General features: G+C 44.1%; 1 protein-coding gene across 1 annotated transcript in view; it reads left to right on the top strand.

The window, feature by feature from the left end:
• The first annotated feature begins 552 nt into the window (after window positions 1–552).
• Window positions 553–23,035, top strand: part of LOC147712007 (calcium homeostasis modulator protein 3-like) — a 52,368-nt gene continuing 29,885 nt past the window's right edge. The window contains exon 1 of the mRNA XM_086920276.1: window positions 553–839. Within this exon, the coding sequence (XP_086776402.1) occupies window positions 553–839 (287 nt within the window). The remainder of the gene's footprint in view (window positions 840–23,035) is intronic.

The following is a 23,035-nucleotide window of genomic DNA, read 5'->3' as shown; positions in this document are numbered from 1 at the left end:
CCTGGTCGCTGTATTGTTGTGAGCTATGCAAATACTCTGGGAGGAGGCACGAGCACAAACAAATCCGTGCATTTGAATAGCCGAGTCACTCTCCCAAAGCCTGCCGCCAATGGCTAATTTTCCATCACAACAAACTAGGAAGTGACTTGCTGAACATCCACTGGTCCCAGCCAGAGCCTCGAAGCCCAGAAGGGACCGCCAATTACTTGACGAGTGAGTATAGTTTAGGGGGGCTGTGATGCACCGGCGATACTTTGCTCGTCAGAGAGACAACTGCTCCCTCTGCACATGATATGAACTAAAATAAAACTATTACTTGAATTGAAAGGTGAGAGGGTTTTTCCTCACTCTGATTTACTGACGATCAACATGAAAATACTTGTGTTGTAGTAGAGCTTCACCAAGAAAATCCAAGATTGTCAAAGAAGGGTAGTATTTGCTCCTTCTTAAAAAAAATAGTGGATATTATCAGAGCAGCTGAAACATAAGGGAAAATCCAACCTGACGTAAACTTCAAGTAGTCATTTATCAACATCAACATCAACCAGCGCCATGGAGAAGTTCCGTATGATCTTCCAGTACTTCCAGTCCAACTCTGAGTCGGTGATGAACGGGATCTGCGCACTGCTCGCCCTGGCCAGCGTGAAGATCTACACCTCCTTCGACTTCAACTGCCCATGTCTGCCCCGGTACAACATGATGTACGGGATGGGCATCATGTTTGTGCCACCCACAATATTCTTCCTCTGTGGGATGCTGGTGAACAGGCAGACGGTGATCATGCTGGAGGAGTGGAGGCGACCCATAGGCAGAAGAAAGAAGAACTTTGCTATCGTCAGGTATTGTATAGATTACATCTTCTTTGAATGGTTGAATGAAGTAATTAATGAATGAAAGGTTGCACACATTTTTGCATAGCACTGCATCGTGAACAAGAAAGCTCTAGGCGTATTCTGTTTATTTCTTCATTCCCCATTCCACTATCTGTTAAAACTCAGACTTACAGGACCTCCATCCGGTATGCGTTTTGTTACTTCCAGGCATGCTTGTAAATTTTGATGACTGTATTCAGATATTTGACTGCAATTCCAGGTGTCCTATGGATAAGGTTTAAATATCATAATTCCATTCACATTTTCTTACAATACTACTGAATAATATTGCATTTCTGCCCTGGGATGTTCTGTGCCACTTTGATAACTACATTCCTATTATTTTGTACTAACCATATTGATGAGCAGGTGATATGCCTTTCATAGATTTGCATATTTTGGGATTTAGGTTTCCCTTTTTGACGTCTTGTTTTATGGTGGCACGAGTTCACAAATGTACCTCAAAGTGGGGCAAATCCAAAAAGCACCAAGTTATCTATACATTTAGTCTGCCCTTGCAATAAATTCGAGATTTGACAATTATTGCATTAGGTGCATTTTTCAAAAAGTGACCAGCATATCTTTTCCCAGTTCCTTGGGACAAATCAATGTACTGGAGGATGGATGTACAGGTAGTGGACGAGTGGAGGCATACGTGTTTAAATGGATAGATGCTCAAGTAAATCAAATGCACTTCGTCGCACAATAATACACAGATGGATTGGTGCAGATGTTTGAGTGGAGTGGTGGAATCAAAGTGCATTTACAGATGATATGATGTATGTGTGTGTGGACAAATAAATGGGCACAGGTGTGGATTGATACATGTACAGGCAGTTGAAAAGTTGATGTCTAGATATTGAGATATACAGGTGGATGGACGGAGAAATGGATGGAAGCACAGATGAATGAGCCAGAAGTGCAGATGTGTATATGTGTAACGGTGAATGAATGCAGAGACAGATGATGTACTGGTGCCTGGATGGATGGATAAGTTGGTGGGTCAATGCCAAGGAAGGTGGATGAATGTAAAGAAGAGGGGATGTGTGAGACCATCGGTAATTGTATGTATTTGGGTATAGGTTAGTGAATACTATGATGGCTAGACTGATTGGCAGATGCAGAGATGGTTGGCGGTGCTGGTCAGTGTATGTGTTGATTAAAAGGTGGGAGGATGAGTGGAGCCATAGCAATGAGTGTTCCAGAGAAAGGATGCCGAGATGAGTGTTGTAAATCTATGTAAATAGAGAGATAAGTGGATATCAACTTAAAAGAATGGATGGGTGGATATACAAGGGTGGGGGTGCTGAGATGAGGAGGTATGCAAGTTCACTGATATGGACCATTTAATGTTTATGTAAATGTAAAGATGCATGTCTTCTGTTGGGACAGAAAAGTCCCCCACATGGTAGTAGACGTGAACCCCTGCCCTCAGTTCACCAGCTGATGTGATATTTGGATCCTTGGTAGCGATTTTTGGTCATGAGTGAACACAGATCCTCACTCATGCATACAAGGCCCTGCAGAACACCGGACCAACATACCTGAGCAGCCACCTCTCCTACTACATACCCAAAATACACCTCCAATCAGCCGACCTCTCGCTGTCCACTGTCCCTGGCATCCACAGGACCAGGACAGGAGGAAAGTCCTTTGTCTACCTCATAGCCAAGGTCTGGAACAACCTCCCCCTCTAGCTCCGACAGGCACCCACGCTGTCCCAGTTCAGGAGGGACCTCAAGACCTGGCTCTTCAGCTGACCCCCAATCCACTAAGGACCTCAACCTGGCCCTTCGGGTGATTCCCACACTAAACAGAGCTGCCCCCAACACCTTGAGACCCTCACGGGTGAGTAGTTGCACTTTAACAGCCATGATTGATTGAAGTGTGTGCACCATAACCTAGGCCTGTCTCGCGGATTGGTGTCTGCTTATGGATGGATGCACCACAAGCTATCCTTGTAGGGCTACCATTGTAACAGGGAGCACGGTGGTGGGGCATTCTTTCTGACCTGTGTCATGGGAGTAGGGCCTACTAGGCCACTTGTAAGTGTTCCACTGCTGTGTGCTCAGCTCAACCTTGGCCTACATATGGAAAGATGTAGAGACATGTTATACATGTTTGAGAGCACCACATTGGCATGAGCCTGTGATTGCTACAGTACATGGGGACAGTCCATGCATGTGTCAAGTTCACACGCAGGTATGTGCATGAGCCTGATTGCTACAGTACATGGGAACAGCACATGCATGTGTGAGAGCATACATTGGCATATATGTGAACCTGAGAGAGCTACAGTACATAGAGACAGCGGATCACTGAAATAATATCGAGGGACAAAATATCGACTTGCCAAAATATCGTGGACAAAATATCGACAGTCAAAATATCGAGTTTGTATCTACAAACAGGTAAGTACAAAAATATCGAGTACAAAATATCGTTAACAATAATATAGATGTAAAAAATATCGACTTTATTAAAAACAGTGTTAAATTAAATTAATATTAAATTTTAATTACTAAAATATACTTAAAAATACTTAAATTAAATTATAATAATTAAATAATAAATGAAAATAATAAAAATAATTTTTTATAATCTTATTTGTTGACCCTGAACCCTAAAATATACCCCTTTACCCAAAAACCCAAAACTGACCCTGAACCCTAAAAATACCCCTTTAGCCAAAAACTAAAAACTGACCCTGAACCCTAAAAATGCCCCTTTACCCAAAAACTGAAAACTGACCCTGAACCCTAAAAATGCCCCTTTACCCAAAAACTGAAAACTGACCCTGAACCCTAAAAATGCCCCTTTACCCAAAAACTGAAAACTGACCCTGAACCCTAAAAATGCCCCTTTACCCAAAAACTGAAAAATGACCCTGAACCCTAAAAATGTCCCTTTACCCAAAAACTGAAAACTGACCCTGAACCCTAAAAATGCCCCTTTACCCAAAAACTGAAAACTGACCCTGAACCCTAAAAATACTCCTTTACCCAAAATGTATCAATATTATTTAATTACCAAATAATTATTAATTAACAATAATAATAAAGTAAATATATTAGCTCATTAGCTGTAATTATTTTAATAATGAATATTATTTTTTCCCAATTAATTACTTAACAATAACACAAAATTATATATATTAAAATGTACTCTAATTAATGTAATTAACTAATTATAATTAATTAATTACCAATTAATTACTAATACAAAATATGTACAAAATTATATTAATTAATTAACTAATTATTATTAATTAATTATCAATTAATTATTAATTATAAATATTTACAAACATATATTAATTAATTAATTATTATTAAATTACTTCCCACCCTATTCCCCTATAAACCCACAACCCGCTACAGAATTACATTACGCAATTATTAAAAAAACAAAATTCATTTAATAAAATATTTTATAACATTAATACACACTTTTCACACATATTATTACATAAAAATACACTATAAAATATTATATATTATTAAAAATTCGATATTTTTGCTATCTATATTTTACACAGTCGATATTACTTCACTTACCTGAAAAACGATATTTTTGTAGTCGATATTATGTCCAGTCGATATTTTGTCCAGTCTATATTTAAAACTCGATATTATGTCCAGTCGATATTTTGGAGTCGATATTTTGTCTGTGCACCAGAGACAGCACATGCAAGTGTTTGTGTATCACGCTGGTGTGCACAGGGGCCACAAGTGGGAGAGCACATGGAGGGCTAACAAGTTTTTGCTTGCAGCAATAAAGATGCAAAGGTGCCTGTGAGGGGTACAGTGCATGCAAGCCTGTAGTTTTCCCATTGGGAGATCCAGGGCGTGCTGGAGGATCATGTGCTAGAGAAGCATCAATACGTACTTGTGGATTGCTGCATTCTTGAGAGCTAGGTGGGACACCTAAACAAAGGAAGAAGGAAGAGGCAGGGTCTTCAGTACACTTTAACAGGGCTCTAAGATTCAGAAAGAGGTCACTGGTAAATGGGGCCTGATGACATATCAGGAAGTAGATGGAGCTGATAAAAGAATCATAAAGAGTATTTATTATTAACAATAGTTTATTAGTCAATTAAAACCATAAACAAGATCATACAGGACATAAAGTTTAAAAATATATTCAAAAAGGATTTAAAAAAGGGGTTTGTCATACATCTATTATGACTACTGAGCATCGTATCACGAGTCCTTCACTTTCTTCAGCTTTCTTTCCTAGGTTTTTAAATAGAGGTGCCAACTACAGATGTAGATTGGGTAAAAGTAGATGATCAGGGATGGGTCTTTTCCCTAGTGTATAATGTGTAAAATTGCCATATGGGTGACTAAAGTTCCCTTAAGTAAATTAATATAGGTAAATAAAGTACTTATGAGCAGGACTGGGGCAGGAATATGTACGATGCCAGAATGGACTATGGTTCCCCCTATGAAGGTGCAAGTGTGCAAGACTTCGCATCATTAAAATGCCAGGATAAACAAGGTAGTTGCCTGAGCTTAATGGGATAGGGAACAGCTAATTATAGCAATCCCTAGCAACCCGTCCTTGAAGATTATCTGCTCATATTAAGTTTACCTTAAAGGTTACTGATTTATCACATTTTGAAAGATCGAATTGGGAAACCCCTCCAGATAACTCATCGTCCAACCTGTAAGCTGATAATCTTTTTAAAAATATTCAACAATTGAGTTAGTCTAATGTTCAGCATTGTATTGCATGTGTCCATAGACTCCACCAGTGCAGGCCCGCACGCCCTAATTTCTTGTTCAAGGAACTTCCGTCTTAATAAAGATCTTTGTTGAACTATTAATGCAGGACAGATGCATACGTTGTGGAGCAATGGTTCATTCCCCTGGTGGCATAGACGGCAGGACCGGTCTTCACTTAAACTAGCCATCCTCCATTTTGGCATAAGGTCTGTGTGGTATTTCTCCGAATCTTAAGGCAAGAAATGACTGTTTGATCTTCCGGTAGAAAGGTGCTGCCAGCGAGGATGATTCTCTTAGAATGGAGTATGATTTCAACACCATTTGAAAAAAATGAAGTCCCAAAAGAATGGACAGTGTAGGAATGTGTCCAATTTCAATCAGTACTCTTAGGGGTAAAACCTATTGATCTACAAAACAGCATGCCATCAATTGGGCGGGAAAGGCAAAGGTACAAAGGTACAATGTGGTGTGTTCAAATTTCTAACATTTTCTTAAAAAACAAAAGGAATGATGAATTGTTATAAGATACTGCAACATTTACTAATTTCAAAATTCAAGGAGATAGTCATCACAATACATATTTGGTAAAATTCTGTTTGAATTTATTCTTACACACAATTAATACATTATTCATAATCACAATATGAAAAACAACATATTATACATTTTATTAAAAATTGAGAATTAAAAAACAAAGAATCAAAACAAGTCGACGCGGCGTTTCGGTTTTCTGCTAGTACACCTTCTTCAGGACTGATTCTGAATAAATTAAAAAAACACAGAGTTACCATCGCTTTTTGGTGCAGTTTTTTATATGGTAACTCTGTGTTTTTTAAATTTATTCAGAATCAGTCCTGAAGAAGGTGTACTAGCAGAAAACCGAAACGCCGTGTCGACTTGTTTTGATTCTTTGTTTTTTAATTCTCAATTTTTAATAAAATGTATAATATGTTGTTTTTAATATTGTGATTATGAATAATGTATTAATTGTGTGTAAGAATAAATCCAAACAGAATTTTACCAAATATGTATTGTGATGACTATCTCCTTGAATTTTGAAATTAGTAAATGTTGCAGTATCTTATAACAATTCATCATTCCTTTGTTTTTTAAGAAAACGTTAGAAATTTGAACACACCACATTGTACCTTTGTACCTTTGCCTTTCCCGCCCAATTGATGGCATGCTGTTTTGTAGATCAATAGGTTTTACCCCTAAGAGTACTGATTGAAATTGGACACATTCCTACACTGTCCATTCTTTTGGGACTTCATTTTTTTCAAATACTCTTCCCCCCAGTCCCCTACAAGTCTGCGTGGGGTCCTCCTTTCTCTTTACAATGATTTCAACACCAGCCACCCATGACGACATCTAGAAAGACTTTCCTTATCTGCCATCCAGCTTTGCAGTTTGATTCATTTGTGTACTAATGCCTTAAAGGTTTGCCCAGTGGTATTAGAGGTCCACGAGTCACTCAATCCTAGCATCCTAATGCTATTTTCAAGATATTTCTTGTAAGAAGTCATTACCCGATTGTTAATTGATTTCAGTCCAGACTAAATTAGCCAGGGTGTTTACAGCTGCTGCTCGCAGATTATGACAGAGCTTTACAAATGCCGACGGCCTAGCAAGTGTCTGTTTTGTCAGTAGGAATTCTAACCAGAGCTGTGCAGGAGAGGCCGACCTAGGGAGCCTGAAGGTTTGTTTGTAGGCTCTTATCATCAATTTGTCCAGCAAAAGAGCCTCATCACCTAGCATTATCTCTAATCCATATGCGAGGGTTGGCAGCAATTTGGCTTTCATACAAATCCCATGGGTTTCAGATCATGGCCTCGAATTGATCTGGCCAATGACAAAAAGCCATAATTAATGGCCTGCCCTTTCGCCCTGATCACCTTCTTCTGGGAACCAAAGGATCCTTTTGTGTCTATTTTCACTCCTAGGTATACGTATAGTTTAACCTTGTCAATTCTGTTTCCATTAATGAGCCATATTTGATTTTCCTAGAAGAACGATTACATAACATCACACTTGTTTTCAAAAGATTTATTTCCAGGCCATTCTTTTCAGTGTAAGCTCCAAGAGAATTAAGCATGCTTTGAAGGCCTATTCGAGTGTTGCTACACAGTACCAGGTCGTCGGCGTAGAGGATATGCAGCATCTGCCGACTGCCAACGCTCAGAGCGTGAGCCTTCAGTTCGTCGAGCTCAGTAGAGAAATCTGCCAAAAATAAGTTAAAAAGAATTAGGGCTAGGACACAGCCCTGTTTTACATCAGATGTTGTTTGCACCTTCTTTGATACGGATGAGCCATCTCCAATTTTGATCTTAACCCAGGTCCCGGAGTATACCAGCTTAATTGCTCGGATGATATTTGGTGGGATATCCCCAACGCTAGAGTTTGGCCCAAAGTTTGTCCTGAGGGACACCATCATAAGCTATTTTAGAGTCAACAAAGCACATGTAAAGAGAAGTCCCAGTTGCTCTATTCCTAAATAAGCTCAGGGTCATAAGATTGGTTAAAGTGCCTTTACCCAGTAAAAAGCCAGTTTGATTTAAGGGGAGTCTTCCTATGTCATGCAACCAAGATTCTAGATCATGCAATAGCAATGTTGAAAAATATTCTAACTGAACATCCATCAGTGCTATTAAGCTATAGTTGCTGGGTGAGCAAGCCAAGCCTTTTTTATAAATGAGGTGGAGTATTGAGACCCTCCAGCTGTCAAGAATAACATCGTTTTCCAGAATGAAGTTAAACATTGTTGCTAAAAAGATCGCCCATTGTGGAATGAGGTGTTTCAATATGCCTGTGGCCAGGGGTGCAGTCTGCCCGGGATTTTTTGATGACCTTCTATACCTCGGTCGCTGTTATTATCCACTGTGCCATACAGGTTTTATTAGGGCGGTAGGGGCTAGTTGTAAGCGTCAAACCGCTCTTGAAGTGTGATTTTAGATAATGTTTCCATTCCATCTCGCTAATATTTGCGTTATTTGCAGCTGCAGGACCTTTCACATTTCTATTGATTATCTGCCAGAGTCTTTTCAAGTCGTGTGTTTTAGAGGCGTGTAGTAACTGGGCCCAGAGCGTTTCTTGTTTGGATTGTTTATACATCCATATCTCTTTTCTTAGCCGCCGTCTCTCATTGCGAAGTTGTTGTAGTAGATCTGGGTCTCCAGGGTGTTGATGCCATTGTCGTAAAAGTTTGCCTGTTTCCTTTTTTTGGCTGTTCTTATTTAGATTTTTAGTAATATGATTGGCGAAAGTCTCCCATGTCGCTATTGGATTGGGAATGGGATCAATTTGGATTAAGACATGTAAACTAGAAACTGCATCTTCTGCTATTGCGTCGATGGAATCGGAAGTCCATTCAGGCGTTTCAGATTTTCTGAGTGTGTTTCTCCCAAAAACGTACAAAATGTCTCAAGTTTGCACAGGGATGCGTTCACCATGATGACCTGTGGATTGTGGTCGCTCTCCACATGATGGCGTATACTGTAAACCTGGTTATAAAAGGGCATTGAGATGAAGGTGTAGTCTATGATTGAAACCACGTTACCCCAGACCCTTGTCCAGGCAGGTGGAATGTCAGATGGTTTTCGACCATTTAGTGCCAGCAGCTCTTCTCCTGGTTTGTCCCTCCGTGTTTTCAATGGCATTGCTTGCTCAGGGAGGGGGCCAACTGCATCTGTGTGTTTCTCGGACGGACAGTGAAAAAGGTTGAGGTTGAAGTCTCCGGATACTAGCCAACGTGACTTGTTATGGCGATCTTTCAACTGAGATACATGTGCTGCCATTCTTCTAGATGATGCCTCTTTTTGCTTTGGATTGATGTACAGGTTGGTGATGATAATTGGATCTTTAGAATTCTTGCCCAACCTTCCAGTTTTAATACCAGCATGTTTGGGTCGTCCACGAAAACTTCCACTGTTTCACTTGCTAAATTGGTATTTATATAAATTGCCAAGCCCCTTTTGCCCTTCCATAGGCGCTCTTTCTTTCTGTTTGTTTTGTGTATTCTTTGTAGCCAATGAGAGGGATACTAGTCAGCGCCCAGGTTTCCTGGAACATGAAGATGTCAAAAAAGCTCAGGAATCCTGTAAATTCTGGATCTGAGTATTTTGTCTGTAGACCATTGATGTTCCAAGAACAAGGCTGCCCGGAACCTTTTCTGGTGGCCTTACCTCGCCTCAATCTTGAATGCTCCTGATTCGAGACAGGGCTTGCGGTAACCAGCCCAGGTGGTTTTTTGCTCATTAGTTGTTACGAGTCTTCGCAGCTGGCCGGTGACTATTTCGTTGATTACTTTAATTGTCATCTTAGTGAGGTAAGAGTCAGGTTTATGATGGACCGCAGAGGAGACCTTTCGCTGGCTCCTCTTAGTACAGACCTATTAGAAGCCAATTGCTCACCTGTGGAGATCCTGCTAGGAGCACATGGGGGTATCTATCCCCATGATAGATAATTACTTCAATGCCCCAATCTATTAAGTGCTTTTTCTTTCCCAGAATCTGAGCCGGAAGCATCATGGATGAAAAGGTGACCAGAATGGGATCGGTAAACTGTCGTCTTTTAGCAGCTAGGAACTTGATGCAAAAATTGTCTTCAGCCTTGACACGGGTCAGGCAACTTAAGGATGGTTGAATGGTTTAAGATGTCTTGCGAGCCCCTCAATTTAAATTCTGGGATCGATACCAGCATCTGACCAATGTTGTTTGAACCACTGAGGTGTTCATCAAAACCGACCTGACCTCTTGAAGTCAATAGGTTTTTATCAATTACCGCCTGCAACTGAGGTTACAGGAGAGCCTGCTCCACTGTGGGCTGTGTCTGAGTTTCTTCCTCCATGCACTTTGTCACTTGCGGTATCTCAGAGAGCCGTGTTTAATCATCTCAGCCGCATATTGGACCCTAGTTATTCCCTCTGATTGGGAGCTACATGACGACAAAGGCCCGCTGGGTGTGGTATATGAGTCCATTAAATTTACGGGGGGTACTATCTTGTTGTGGGCAATGTCAAGAAATGGGGCCACGGTGGTATCATGTACGTGCGGGTCCTTTTGAGCCATCGCTAGACAATCCTGGTTTTACCGTTGAGCAATTAGAGAAGGTTAAATGATGTCTAAGCTACCTGGGTGGGTTTTATTCCATCTTTTCCTGGCTTATTTCTTTTCCCTTTTGGATTGTCAGGGTAACACAGGAGCGTTCGTTTTTGTGCTTCTTTCAATACGAAATTCATAGTGGACCCTGGAAGGAGTTTCGAGGTTATCATCCACTACTTCCACAAGGTCTTCCTCTGCCTGTCTATTATTGGGGACTACTTGACTCCATAGGGTTGCCATCTTTGGATTGCATATTTCCTCTTTCAATGTTGCTCCTGGCCGAAACTCGGGCCCATGTTGTTTTTAACTTCACCCAATATAGCTTCCATGATTGCCGGGAGTTGCACTAATTTGTCGACTACCTCCCTGCATGAACATATTTTAAAGTCATTTAAATGGTTTGATTGGGCCCTTGCGACTAATGCGCCTAGTTTTTCGAGCTTCTCGTCAATTCCAGACACATATATCGCCATGGTGTTAAGTAAGTCCACCTGGATATCCATTTTGTAAGAGTGGTAAGTTAGAGGCAGTACTATTGCTTGCATTGAGTTCAATATAGCGGACCACAGATTAGAGGGTTTTTCTCCAGGTATCACCGTCCGTACTCTTTTGGTTAACTCCTCCTCTATAGTTGCTCACTGGTTGATTATATTTGCCCCCTCCTCGGGGATTAGAAGAGGAGGATCCTTGTTGTTGTTTAATTTAAATTCAGGAAATGCAGAAAATTGAGGTGCTCCTTTCGGTGCTCACCCATCGGCGCCTGCTGTTCCTGTATCCGTAAACAGCACATCTTCAGGGGCATGCAGGAGTGACCCGCCTGATGGTTGTAAGTTTGGAAGAGATGCTGAGTTAAGAAGTGGGGAGGTGTAAACATGATTAATAGCGTTCATCATTTTTTCTGGTCGAAATTTGTCATCCATATTTGCTTTTTCAGTAGCGTCATGTTTGCATGTTGGCCAGAAATAATCTGTTATTTTTGACAGGTTATGCTGATCCAACGATTTTATATCTACCTTATCTTTGCCTTTGTCAGTGAACTGGCCTGACCTCAAGCCCGCAGTGCAGTCTGAGGTAGTTAAAACCTTGGAGTTACCTTCTAAGTGTAGTTCTAAGTGTAGCTCCGGGTCCAGGTTTGAGTCCAGTTCCTAGTTATGTATGGCACTACATTTCCTCAAAACAGGGGGATCATTGACAACAGATCGACTCAATTGGATTTGTGGTTTGCTTTTTGCGATAAGGTCTCCCAGAGCGGTGTCCGTTCTCGCTTTCTTTTCATTGGGGTTTGCACCTTACACTGCACCTTATCAGATCTCATCCTTGTTAGTCTTCTTGTTGGTTTCAGGTTAGCGATCTCAAAACGAATCGTGGCTGTTACCTTGCTATATTACCTCCACGAATAAATGTTCCAAGAAATATATTCAGGTGCCCTTACCAATAGAATGGCACCCTTCTCACATGATTACTTTACCTCGAGGAGTATTGCAACTTTTTCCTGGGCAGTTATAATTGCAGGTTGACTCCCTAGCCTGGAAGAGCTGCCTGCTAGCCTGATTGATTGTTTTTACCATCCCCACCAGACCTAATTCAAGTTCATAGGGCTGGGGTAATAGGTGACTGGCAGGCTGCAATCCAGGCTGAATACCTACTGCCAGGTAACCCCCCAAGCATTTTTCAAAGGCCAGGGAATGTAAAGTTGTAACAAGAGCAGGATCACATGGGGGGAGAGGTGAGGAGCTTCAGGAGCTTGGTAGAAGCTTGCTACCATCCAAGTGGGAGCTCGCTAGTGCCCCCGTAAGCTGCACCCAAACCTAGCTGGGCCACTTCCACAGGGTCCTGGGCTCACACTCAGCAACAGCTGCTAAAAGCTGCCACGCTCAGGGTATAGGCAGACTCCCACACAGTCTCTCACTTAGACCCACTTAGTCACTCTTGGTCTTTCACTACAGGCTGCAGAAAAGTTGCTGTTGCAACTGGGGGTGCTGCTGCTGAGGTGGCCTTTTAACTTGTATTGTCCTATGTCAAACAATACTGGAAAAGTAAGATGGAAAAAGGGGGGGATCTGTCGGGCCCCAGGATCACCCCATGTTTTTAGTCTTGTTCTTAGTCTTATATCACCTCCAGACACACTAGGCACAACTGACTTTTGAGCAAGCGGCTTCATTCACCTCACTTCTGTTGCTGAGGCTGCTATTAAATGGCCTGTGCAGATGTAAAATCAAGGATGAAAGGTGAAAAATTGGGGCTGTGTCGCCAAGTGGTGGACTTCCCGGGTTCCAAAGTGGCTCGCAGACGAGGTCGACTCCTGGGCCTCAGCCCGCCCGCCCGTCTCCGGCTCCATCTTTTCAACGTCTACCACCGCTGCTTGTCTCCGCTTGCCCGCTTGTCTCCGCCGCCGCGCCCCCGTCTTCCCGCAACCTGCAACCGCAACCAGAAGCTTGCAGAGACACAGCGTGTCCAGACTCGATCAGCTGCTTTCTCCCTCGATCAGCTCCAAGGGAATAGAAAACCTTAAAGAGTAGGGTTACATCACATTTGTATCTGGAAATGGATCATATTGAGGGGAGGTTCAGCTCCTAAACTGTCAACCTGAAGCTGTATATTGGCATAGAGAAGCTCAGCACGAATTCTGCATGTTCTGACTAAGAGTGGGGACTAAGAGTCTGCCAATGCAGAATGAGGGTGTATCACACAGGAGAATCAAGAGCACTCGTTTAGAGCCGGTAGCACCAGCTTCTGCCCGACCCAAGAAAAGAGGGCCCAGTAAGGAGAAGGAGATCACCTGGAAGGAATGAGTTTCAGAAGAGATCCTGCATAGCGGGCACTGGGAGCATACTGTTAAATTTGGGTCAGGCGTGACCACTGCATCGATAGGGCTGTCTGCCCGTGTGTACTGTCATACTGATTGGGCTGTCTGCCAGTGTACGCAGTCCATGACCCCCATATGTCAGGTCAGTGTCACAGTGATGATTTAGGGGCATAGCCCTGGTGTAGCGCTAGACCAAGAAGAGGACTTCCACCCTGTGTGCCCCTGTAAGCTGAAGAGGCCATTGCACTATGCGTGCTGCTACGACAACCCCAGTGTATCTGGAATGGGTGTGGTGAAGTGAAGGACCCATCACCCTGAAGCAGCGTGCTGCCATGAAGAAGAAATAGGCTGTGACCTGCGGAAGAAGAACAATTATTCAACAATCTGGGAGCCCCCAAGACCTGCCACTGGACTCAGAGAGACTGACTACTAGGCTTCTGGAGGAAGTTGCTCTGACTGACGGGCTATGGCACAGGGACACTTTGGCTTCTGCAAAGCTATTATTGAACTCACTATCAGGGCCTAGCTTGGATGTTTCCTCATGCAAATGGGGAATAAAAATGTCCTTAAAATGGACTTGAGAGCTGACCTGGGAAACAGTTGCATACCTGGCTTACGAAGACTGTGAATATTATTTGTGGTGTACCATATTATACTTTCTGTATGTGTATAAATACTACTTTTTCAAAAAAGAAAATATTTGACTGGACAATCATTTATTGGGATTGCTAGGCGTGTTCAGAGTTGTGAGGCTGTGTTCAACCAACACCTACCACCTCCCTGAGAATCCTTGGACTGCTCAACTCACACTAGAACTGAGTCAAGTGCAGAAGGGGAAATCTCCTTTATTGTGTGGTCATTACCACGCAATACCGTTAACACACATCCATTACAACGCATATGTCTGTACCACACATGCCTTTACCACACATGTTTTTACCACGCATATGCCCTTACCACGCATACCTTTACAGCGAAAATTTAAGTATTTATCAGATAAGTAAAACCAATATATATGATGACATCACTGATGACATCATCAATTGAGTGTAAGTGTTTTCTAAGAGTTTACAAGTTCTAAACATATATACTAGCCTACTATAAAAGTTAGATTCGTTTACTAGGTGTACTAGTAATGAGAGATACTATGTCTAACATATGTGATCTGAGTTGCTGTGTGACTGTCTGTATCAGTGTGTGAGTGGGTGTCTGAGTGCCTGTATAGGTGTGTGAGTGGGTGTATGAGTAGTGTATGGGTGAGTGAGTGGGTTTCTGAGTAGCTGTGTGGTGTGTGAGTAGTTGTGTGAGTGGTTGGTTGAGTGTGTGAGTGGTTGGTTGAGTGTGTGAGTGGTTTTGTAAGTGGTTGTGTGTGTTTGAGTGTGTGTGTGTGGTTGTATGGATGCATGTGTGGATATGGGGGTGTGAGTGGGTGTGTGAGTGGTTGTATGGGTTTGTAAGTTGGTGTGTGAATAGTTGTATGGGTGTATGAGTGGGTGTATAAATGTGTGAGTGGTTGTATGGGTGTGTAAGTGGGTGTATGAGTGGGTGTGTGAGTGGTTGTGGGCATGTGTTTGTACATGTGTGAGTAGTTGTATGGGTTTGTAAGTGGATGTGTGATTGGGTGTGTAAGTATCTGTGTAAGTGTGTGAGATAGTGTCTCAGTGCCTGTATGGATGAGTGAGTGGGTGAGTCAGTGTCTGCATGGGTGAGTGAATGCATGTGTGAGTGCCTGTATGGGTACGTGACTGCATGTGTAAGTGGCTGTATGAGTGTATGAGTCAGTTTGTGAGTGGTTGTATGACTTGGTGTGTGAGTGGATGTATGAGAGAGTGAGTGGATGAGTGGGTACATCAGTGGTTGTATGGATGAGTGAGTGGGTGTGAGTAACTATGGGTCTATGAATGGGTATGTGAGTGCTTATGTGGACTGATGAGTAGGTTTATGAGAGACTGCATGGGGTTGAGTAGAGGTCTGTTGATGACATCATCAGTGATGTAATTCAAGATGTAATCAGTGATGTCACTGACCTGGTCATGACTGATGTAATATGTGAGGTCATAAGCAGTGCATTACGGGGCATAAGTTGTAGTTAGCTCAAGTAACTATAACTGCTGAATTTCAATGGTTTTGTCCAAGTGAAATCTAAGCCTAACTATATTGTCCCTGTAACCTGATTTTTTTGATTAATTTCTAAGGTTTTTTTGTAATGCTATTTCCTAACTATAATGCCCCTCTAGCCTTTAGTTTTGTCACTACATTTCTGAGGTTTTTTAAAATGTTATTTGCTAATCGTCCTGTTAGTTTTTTAAGGTCATTTCTAAGTTTTTTTTCAATTTTGTTCCCTAACTGTAACCTTTGAGAGTGAGTGTGTGAGCGAAAGCATGAGTTTCTCAGTGGGTGTGTGAGTGGGTATGGGAGTGTCTCAGTGGGTATTTGAGTGGCTGCATAAGGGTCTCACTGGGTGTGTGAGTGGATGCTTGAGTGGCTGAGTGGGTCATGAGTGGGTGCGTGAGTGTCTGAATGGGTGTCTGACAGGGTGCGTGAGTGTCTGAGTGGGTCAATGAGTGGGTCAATGAGTGGATACTATAGTGTCTGATGGGTCTGTGAGCAGATGCATGAGTGTCTCAGTGAGTCTGTAAGTGGGTGCATGAGTCTCTGAGTGGGTGTGTGACTGTGGGAGTACCCTCTGTTTTGCCCTCTTTTGCTTTATTTTGCCTTTTCTACTAGTTTTTCTGCTCTCTGTTTTGCCTTTCCTGCTCGTTTTTCTGCCCTTTGTTTTGCCTTCTCATTTTACTGCCCTCCGTTTTGCCTTTTCTGTTACTTTTTCTGCCCTCTGTTTTGTCCTCTTCTATAATTGGAAGAGGGTCTGTGCGGTCCCCCTCCCCAGACCGATCCTTGCCTCCTGTGGGAGCTGACATTGCTCCCGCATGCAGGAAGATGCTAAATTTGCAGCTCCCTGTGTGTGGGAATAACTGTGCCATCTGTTTCCAACAAGCTGGAGCAGATTGACAGCTCCAGCTTGCTGGAAGCAGAGTTATTTTTGCTCTCACTTGACGGGAGCTGTCAGCTCCCACCAAGCAAAAATAAACTGCTATGTCCCCGGGCTGGACATCACAGGACATAGCAGGAGCCGGTTGGGAGTGGCGGTCCCAAGGGCCAATAATGGCTCCAGAAGAGGGCAGCGCAGCCCCCCTTCTTTTGAATGCACAGACCTGCTCCATGAAAGTTATGGTCCACAGGGCAGTACATGGCCCAGGCGGGAGGGCAGCGTGGCCCCCTTCCCATTATTATATCCATGGCCCTGGAGAGATGGTGGTCCCAGGAGCCCAATCGGGCAACGGAAGGGGGTCCGCATAGCCCCCTTCTTTTTTTCATAAAGCCCTAGGGAGGTGGTGGTTTCCGGGGCTGTTAGAGTCTCAGGAGGAAGACTGCGTGGCCCTCCTCCATTTTGTTTAACACTCTGTCAGCCCCAGGCAGGTGGCGGCCCCAGGGGCCAAGTCTGGCATGGGGAGGGGGGCCTTGTGTGCCCTCTTCCCTTATTTAAGATAAAAATAAGCCCCCGGGACCTGGCCCACCCGGGGACAAATCTTCAAAAAAGCACAGGAGCCCACGATTCATTTTAAAAACATTTTTGCTGTGGATTGTGACTCCGTCACGATTTTGTGGCAAAAATTTAAAAAGAAATGTTTTTTTCCCTGGAGTTGAAGCCGAGTCCCAAGAAGGCTGCCAACACTTCCTGGTTGAAGTGTTTGCAGCCAATCAGATTTCAGTACTGGGACTGTCAGACCCCGGAGGATCCGCGTCTCTAGATATACAAATTTGGTTTTCCGTTAATTTCTCAAAAACTACTGAATGTATTCAAACCACATAACAGAAAGTGTGCTTTCTTTACCAAGAGCTACCTTTCTGCCACATTTGATGTAATTCCGTCCAGGGGGTTGGGCTGTAGTTGTGTTTCAAATCCCCATGAGAATTAACATGGGAAACACACTTTTTTTTACCCCCTCCCATTTTTCTTGTCCCCCGCTTGATGGATCACCCCAAATTTTCGATACACAGCTAGAATAACCAGTACGCTTTTATTGTTGTTGAGAATGTCGTAAAGAATCATCCTATATTTTCGGGATAGGTAAGGGTAGTGGGTGATAAGGGACATTTATAGTTTACCGGTGGATAGGGGTATTGGGTGGCAAGTGTATTTTTAGAAGTTAGGGTGGGTGTCCGTATTTGGGTGGCAAGGGTGTTTTTATGGTTTAGGGTGGGTGAGGGTATTTGGGTGGCATGGGTGTTTTTATGGTTTAGGGTGGGAGAAGCTAATTGGGTGGTAAGGTTATTTGTAGGATTTAGGGGTGAGTAAGGGTATTTGGATAGCAAGAGTATTTTAAGGTTTAGGGTGAGTAAGTTTATTTGGATGGATGGTAAGAGTTTTTTTAGGATTTAGTTTGGGTGAAGGTATTTGGGTGGTAAGGGTATTTTTAGAGTTTTGGTTGGGTGAGGAAATATGAGTGGCTAGGGTATTTGTTGGGTTTAGGATGGGTAAGGGCATTTGGGTGGTAATGGTATTTTTATGGTTTAGGGTAGGTAAGGGTATTTGGGTGATAAGGGTATTTTTAGAGTTTTGGTTGGGTGAGGGTATTTGGATGTTAAAGGTATTTATAGGATTTAGGGTGGGTCAGGGTATTTGGGTGGCAAAGATATTTTTAGGGTTTAGTGGTGGTTGAGTAAGGGAGTTGGGGGTTGATAAGGAAATAACACACACACACATTATATATATATATATATATATATATATATATATATATATATATATATATATATATATATATATATATATATATATATATATATATATATATATATATATATATATATATATATATATATATATATATATATATATATATATATATATATATACACAAAAACATTCCTCCACAAGAACGAAGCAGGAGCCCGAGGGGAACAAGTAAGACGGGTTTTATTGGCAAACAGGCAGTCCCAGTGGCGGCATATGCATTTCGGCGTGGAGCCTTCCTCAGTACCCAACACTGGGAGCCCTCATCTGTGTTGTATCATTCCTGCTGCCTCAGATGTAGTGTTGGTGTGATCCGCTCCTCCCCCTGGCGATAAGGCACACCTGTCGTAGTCCGTTTGACTTAGAGGACTACAACTCCCAAAAGGCCATATGATTGCGGCAATTCGGGTCGGTGAAATGGGAAAGGCGTGTAGGTAATCTTCACCGCGGTCACACAGCAGGACACGATGACCAAGCCTTCCACTGCCCTAGAGCCAACAAACCAGTCCTCAAGTCCCCTTATGACGCCACAGCCTCACATACAGGAGATCCAATGTGCAGAGATCAAATATGCAGTTAGCACAAAGTCCAAAACGAGGTAGATTACCTCACTGCTTCGGGTCCTCTGTTAGCGAAGCGGGAACTGGACTATCCCTCCCGGGAAACCGTAGATGCCGTAAAGCAGATGCCAGCAGTTGTCCAGATCCCAAACGTGGTGGTGCTCCTGAATTGTGCAACTGGCAAGCACAAAATATATAAACGAAAACCTTCCTCCACAAGAACAAAGCAGGAGCCCGAGGGGAACAAGTAAGACGGGTTTTATCGGCAAACAGACAGTCCCAGTGGCGGCATATGCATTTGGGCGTGGAGCCTTCCTCAGTACCCAACACCGGGAGCCCTCATCTGTGTTGTATCATTCCTGCTGCCTCAGATGTAGTGTTGGCGTGATCCGCTCCTCCCCCTGGCGATAAGGCACACCTGTCGTAGTTCGTTTGACTTAGAGGACTACAACTCCCAAAAGGCCATATGATCGCGGCAATTCGGGTCGGTGAAATGGGGAAGGCGTGTAGGTAATCTTCACTGCGGTCACACAGCAGGACACGATGACCAAGCCTTCCACTGCCCTAGAGCCAACAAACCAGTCCTCAAGTCCCTTATGACGCCACAGCCTCGCATACAGGAGATCCAATGTGCAGAGATCAAATATGCAGTTAGCACAATGTCCAAAACGAGGTAGATTACCTCACTGCTTCTGGTCCTCTGTTAGCGAAGCGGGAACTAGACTATCCCTCCCGGGAAACCGTAGATGCCGTAAAGCAGATGCCAGCGGTTGTCCAGATCCCAAACGTGGCGGTGCTCCTGAATTGTGCAACTGGCAAGCACAAAATATATAAACGAAAACCTTCCTCCACAAGAACGAAGCAGGAGCCCGAAGGAAACAAGTAAGACGGGTTTTATTGGCAAACAGGCAGTCTCAGTGGCGGCATATGCATTTCGGCATGGAGCCTTCCTCAGTACCCAACACCGGGAGCCCTCATCTGTGTTGTATCATTCCTGCTGCCTCAGATGTAGTGTTGGCATGATCCGCTCCTCCCCCTGGCGATAAGGCACACCTGTCGTAGTCCGTTTGATTTAGAGGACTAAAACTCCCAAAAGGCCATATGATCGCGGCAATTCGGGTCGGTGAATGGGGAAGGCGTGTAGGTAATCTTCACCGCGGTCACACAGCAGGACACGATGACCAAGCCTTCCACTGCCCTAGAGCCAACAAACCAGTCCTCAAGTCCCCTTATGATGCCACAGCCTCGCATACAGGAGATCCAATGTGCAGGGATTAAATATGCATTTAGCACAATGTCCAAAACGAGGTAGATTACCTCACTGCTTTGAGTACTCTATTAGCGAAGCGGGAACTGGACTATCCCTCCCGGGAAACCGTAGATGCCGTAAAGCAGATGCCTACGATTTACAAAAAGGGGGTGGTGATGAACAGAGTGTCTGAGTTAAACAGACCACTCTTACCCAGTCCAAAGATCAGGGCTTGATCCATCACCGTTATTTATCTCACTGCCCCATCCCAGCTCAGAACCTGGCTATATGCAAATCAGTCTGTCCCTGGCCCAGTGCATCATGGGAACAGGGCAGACTAAACTACCAAGCCAATTCTTCACCAGAAAGGAGACAAGCCACCGGGGACCGGTTTCTGGCATTTCAGCCTTCTTCGGCCCGGCTTGCTTGAATCCTGATGGAGCAGTGAGAAAGGGACTCATGTCTGAGTATACCCTGCCACACCTATAGTGGCCACAAACGATTTACAAAAAGGGGGTGGTGATGAACAGAGTGTCTGAGTTAAACAGACCACTCTTACCCAGTCCAAAGATCAGGGCTTGATCCATCACCGTTATTTATCTCACTGCCCCATCCCAGCTCAGAACTTGGCTATATGCAAATCAGTCTGTCCCTGGCCCAGTGCATCATGGGAACAGGGCAGACTAAACTACCAAGCCAATTCTTCACCAGAAAGGAGACAAGCTACCGGGGACCGGTTTCTGGCATTTCAGCCTTCTTCGGCCCGGCTTGCTTGAATCCTGATGGAGCAGTGAGAAAGGGACTCATGTCTGAGTATACCCTGCCACACCTATAGTGGCCAAAAACGATTTACAAAAAGGGGGTGGTGATGAACAGAGTGTCTGAGTTAAACAGACCACTCTTACCCAGTCCAAAGATCAGGGCTTGATCCATCACCGTTATTTATCTCACTGCCCCATCCCAGCTCAGAACCTGGCTATATGCAAATCAGTCTGTCCCTGGCCCAGTGCATCATGGGAACAGGGCAGACTAAACTACCAAGCCAATTCTTCACCAGAAAAGATGCCAGCAGTTGTCCAGATCCCAAACGTGGCGGTGCTCCTGAATTGTGCAACTGGCAAGCACAAAATATATAAACGAAAACCTTCCTCCACAAGAACGAAGCAGGAGCCCGAGGGGAACAAGTAAGATGGGTTTTTTTGGCAAACAGGCAGTCCCAGGGGCGGCATATGCATTTCGGCGTGGAGCCTTCCTCAGTACCCAACACCGGGAGCTCTCATCTGTGTTGTATCATTCCTGCTGCCTCAGATGTAGTGTTGGCGTGATCCGCTCCTCCCCCTGGCGATAAGACACACCTGTCGTAGTCCGTTTGACTTAGAGGACTACAACTCCCAAAGGCCATATGATCGCGGCAATTCGGGTCGGTGAAATGGGGAAGGCGGGTAGGTAATCTTCACCGCGGTCACACAGCAGGACACAATGACCAAGCCTCCCACTGCCCTAGAGCCAACAAACCAGTCCTCAAGTCCCCGTATGACGCCACAGCCTTGCATACAGGACAGGAGATCCAATGTGCAGGGATCAAATATGCAATTAGCACAATGTCCAAAACGAGGTAGATTACCTCACTGCTTCCGGTCCTCTGTTAGCGAAGCGGGAACTGGACTATCCCTCCCGGGAAACCGTAGATGCCGTAAAGCAGATGCCAGCAGTTTTCCAGATCCCAAACGTGGCGGTGCTCCTGAATTGTGCAACTGGCAAGCACAAAATATATAAACGAAAACCTTCCTCCACAAGAACGAAGCAGGAGCCCGAGGGGAACAAGTAATATATATATATATATATTTACCTACTGGCGGTCACCAGTGGGTAGATATAGGAAATCCGCAACATTCTATTTGAAACAACTTTGGCGCCGGTTGACGAATCTTCACAAATTTTTTAAAACTGGTGGGGCGCTTCTGTCCGCTCCTATCCTGTAAGCCTTGGGGTGATTCGTGAAGCAGGTGCCCGAAAAAAAAGGGGGGTCCCAAAACGTGTTTTCCTCATGCAATTTTCCATAGGTACCGTTCATCGCGGCTACAGCCCAAACAGCTGAACGTAATTACACCAAATTTGGCAAAGTTGTAGTCCTCAGTTTAGACTCATGCCTTTTGCTTCAATGGTGTAAAGCCGTTCAGTAGTTCCTGAAAAAATGACATTTAAAAGTACATATATATCTATGGCATCGGAGGATCCGCGGACCCTGCCGTGTACGAGCTGCATGCTAATTGGCTGTCAACACTCCAAACCAGGAAGTGTTGGTAACCATCTTGTGCCTCTGTAGAACAGTGGCACAAGAAACCTATAAAAAAACATGTAAAACACGAAAAATGGGCAGGGTAGAAACACCCTGACCCCCTAGGCCTGTTCAAGGGGTCCTACAAGGACCCCCAAGACCCTAATTTTTTAAAAAATCGGCAAAATCTGCGCAGGATGCGCGGATCCTGCCGATCCCCCCAAAAAACCGCTTCCAGTCTAATTAGCCCCTGAGGGGGCCAAATCCCGGGGGCTTGAGGAAAAAAGTGTGGGGTGGCCAATCCCCCCCACACTGCCCCGGCGACCGCCACCCCCGGGGCTTTAACATAATATATGCGGGGGCACACGGCCCCCCCACAGCCCCGGGGAGCGCCACCCCCCGGGGCTTAATAGTATAATTTTTGAGGGGCCTCTATGGCCCCTGAGCCCCGGGGACTGCCAACCCCGGGGCTTAATGTAATTAACATTGCGGTGAGGCACAATGCCCCCCTGCAGCCCCGGGGCTTATTTTTTTTTCAATTTAAAAAAAACCTGTGTGGGGGGTCTTGAACCCCCCACACACCCCAGTGACCGCCACCTCCACAGGGCACTAAATATTTAAATGGCGGGTGGTCCGTGACAGACCCCCA

Source organism: Lissotriton vulgaris, chromosome 5 (genome assembly GCF_964263255.1).
Source record: "Lissotriton vulgaris chromosome 5, aLisVul1.2, whole genome shotgun sequence".
Taxonomy (NCBI): Eukaryota; Metazoa; Chordata; class Amphibia; order Caudata; family Salamandridae; genus Lissotriton; species Lissotriton vulgaris.
Note: the sequence above shows the minus strand (reverse complement) of the source record. Positions and strands in the feature narration are given on the sequence as shown.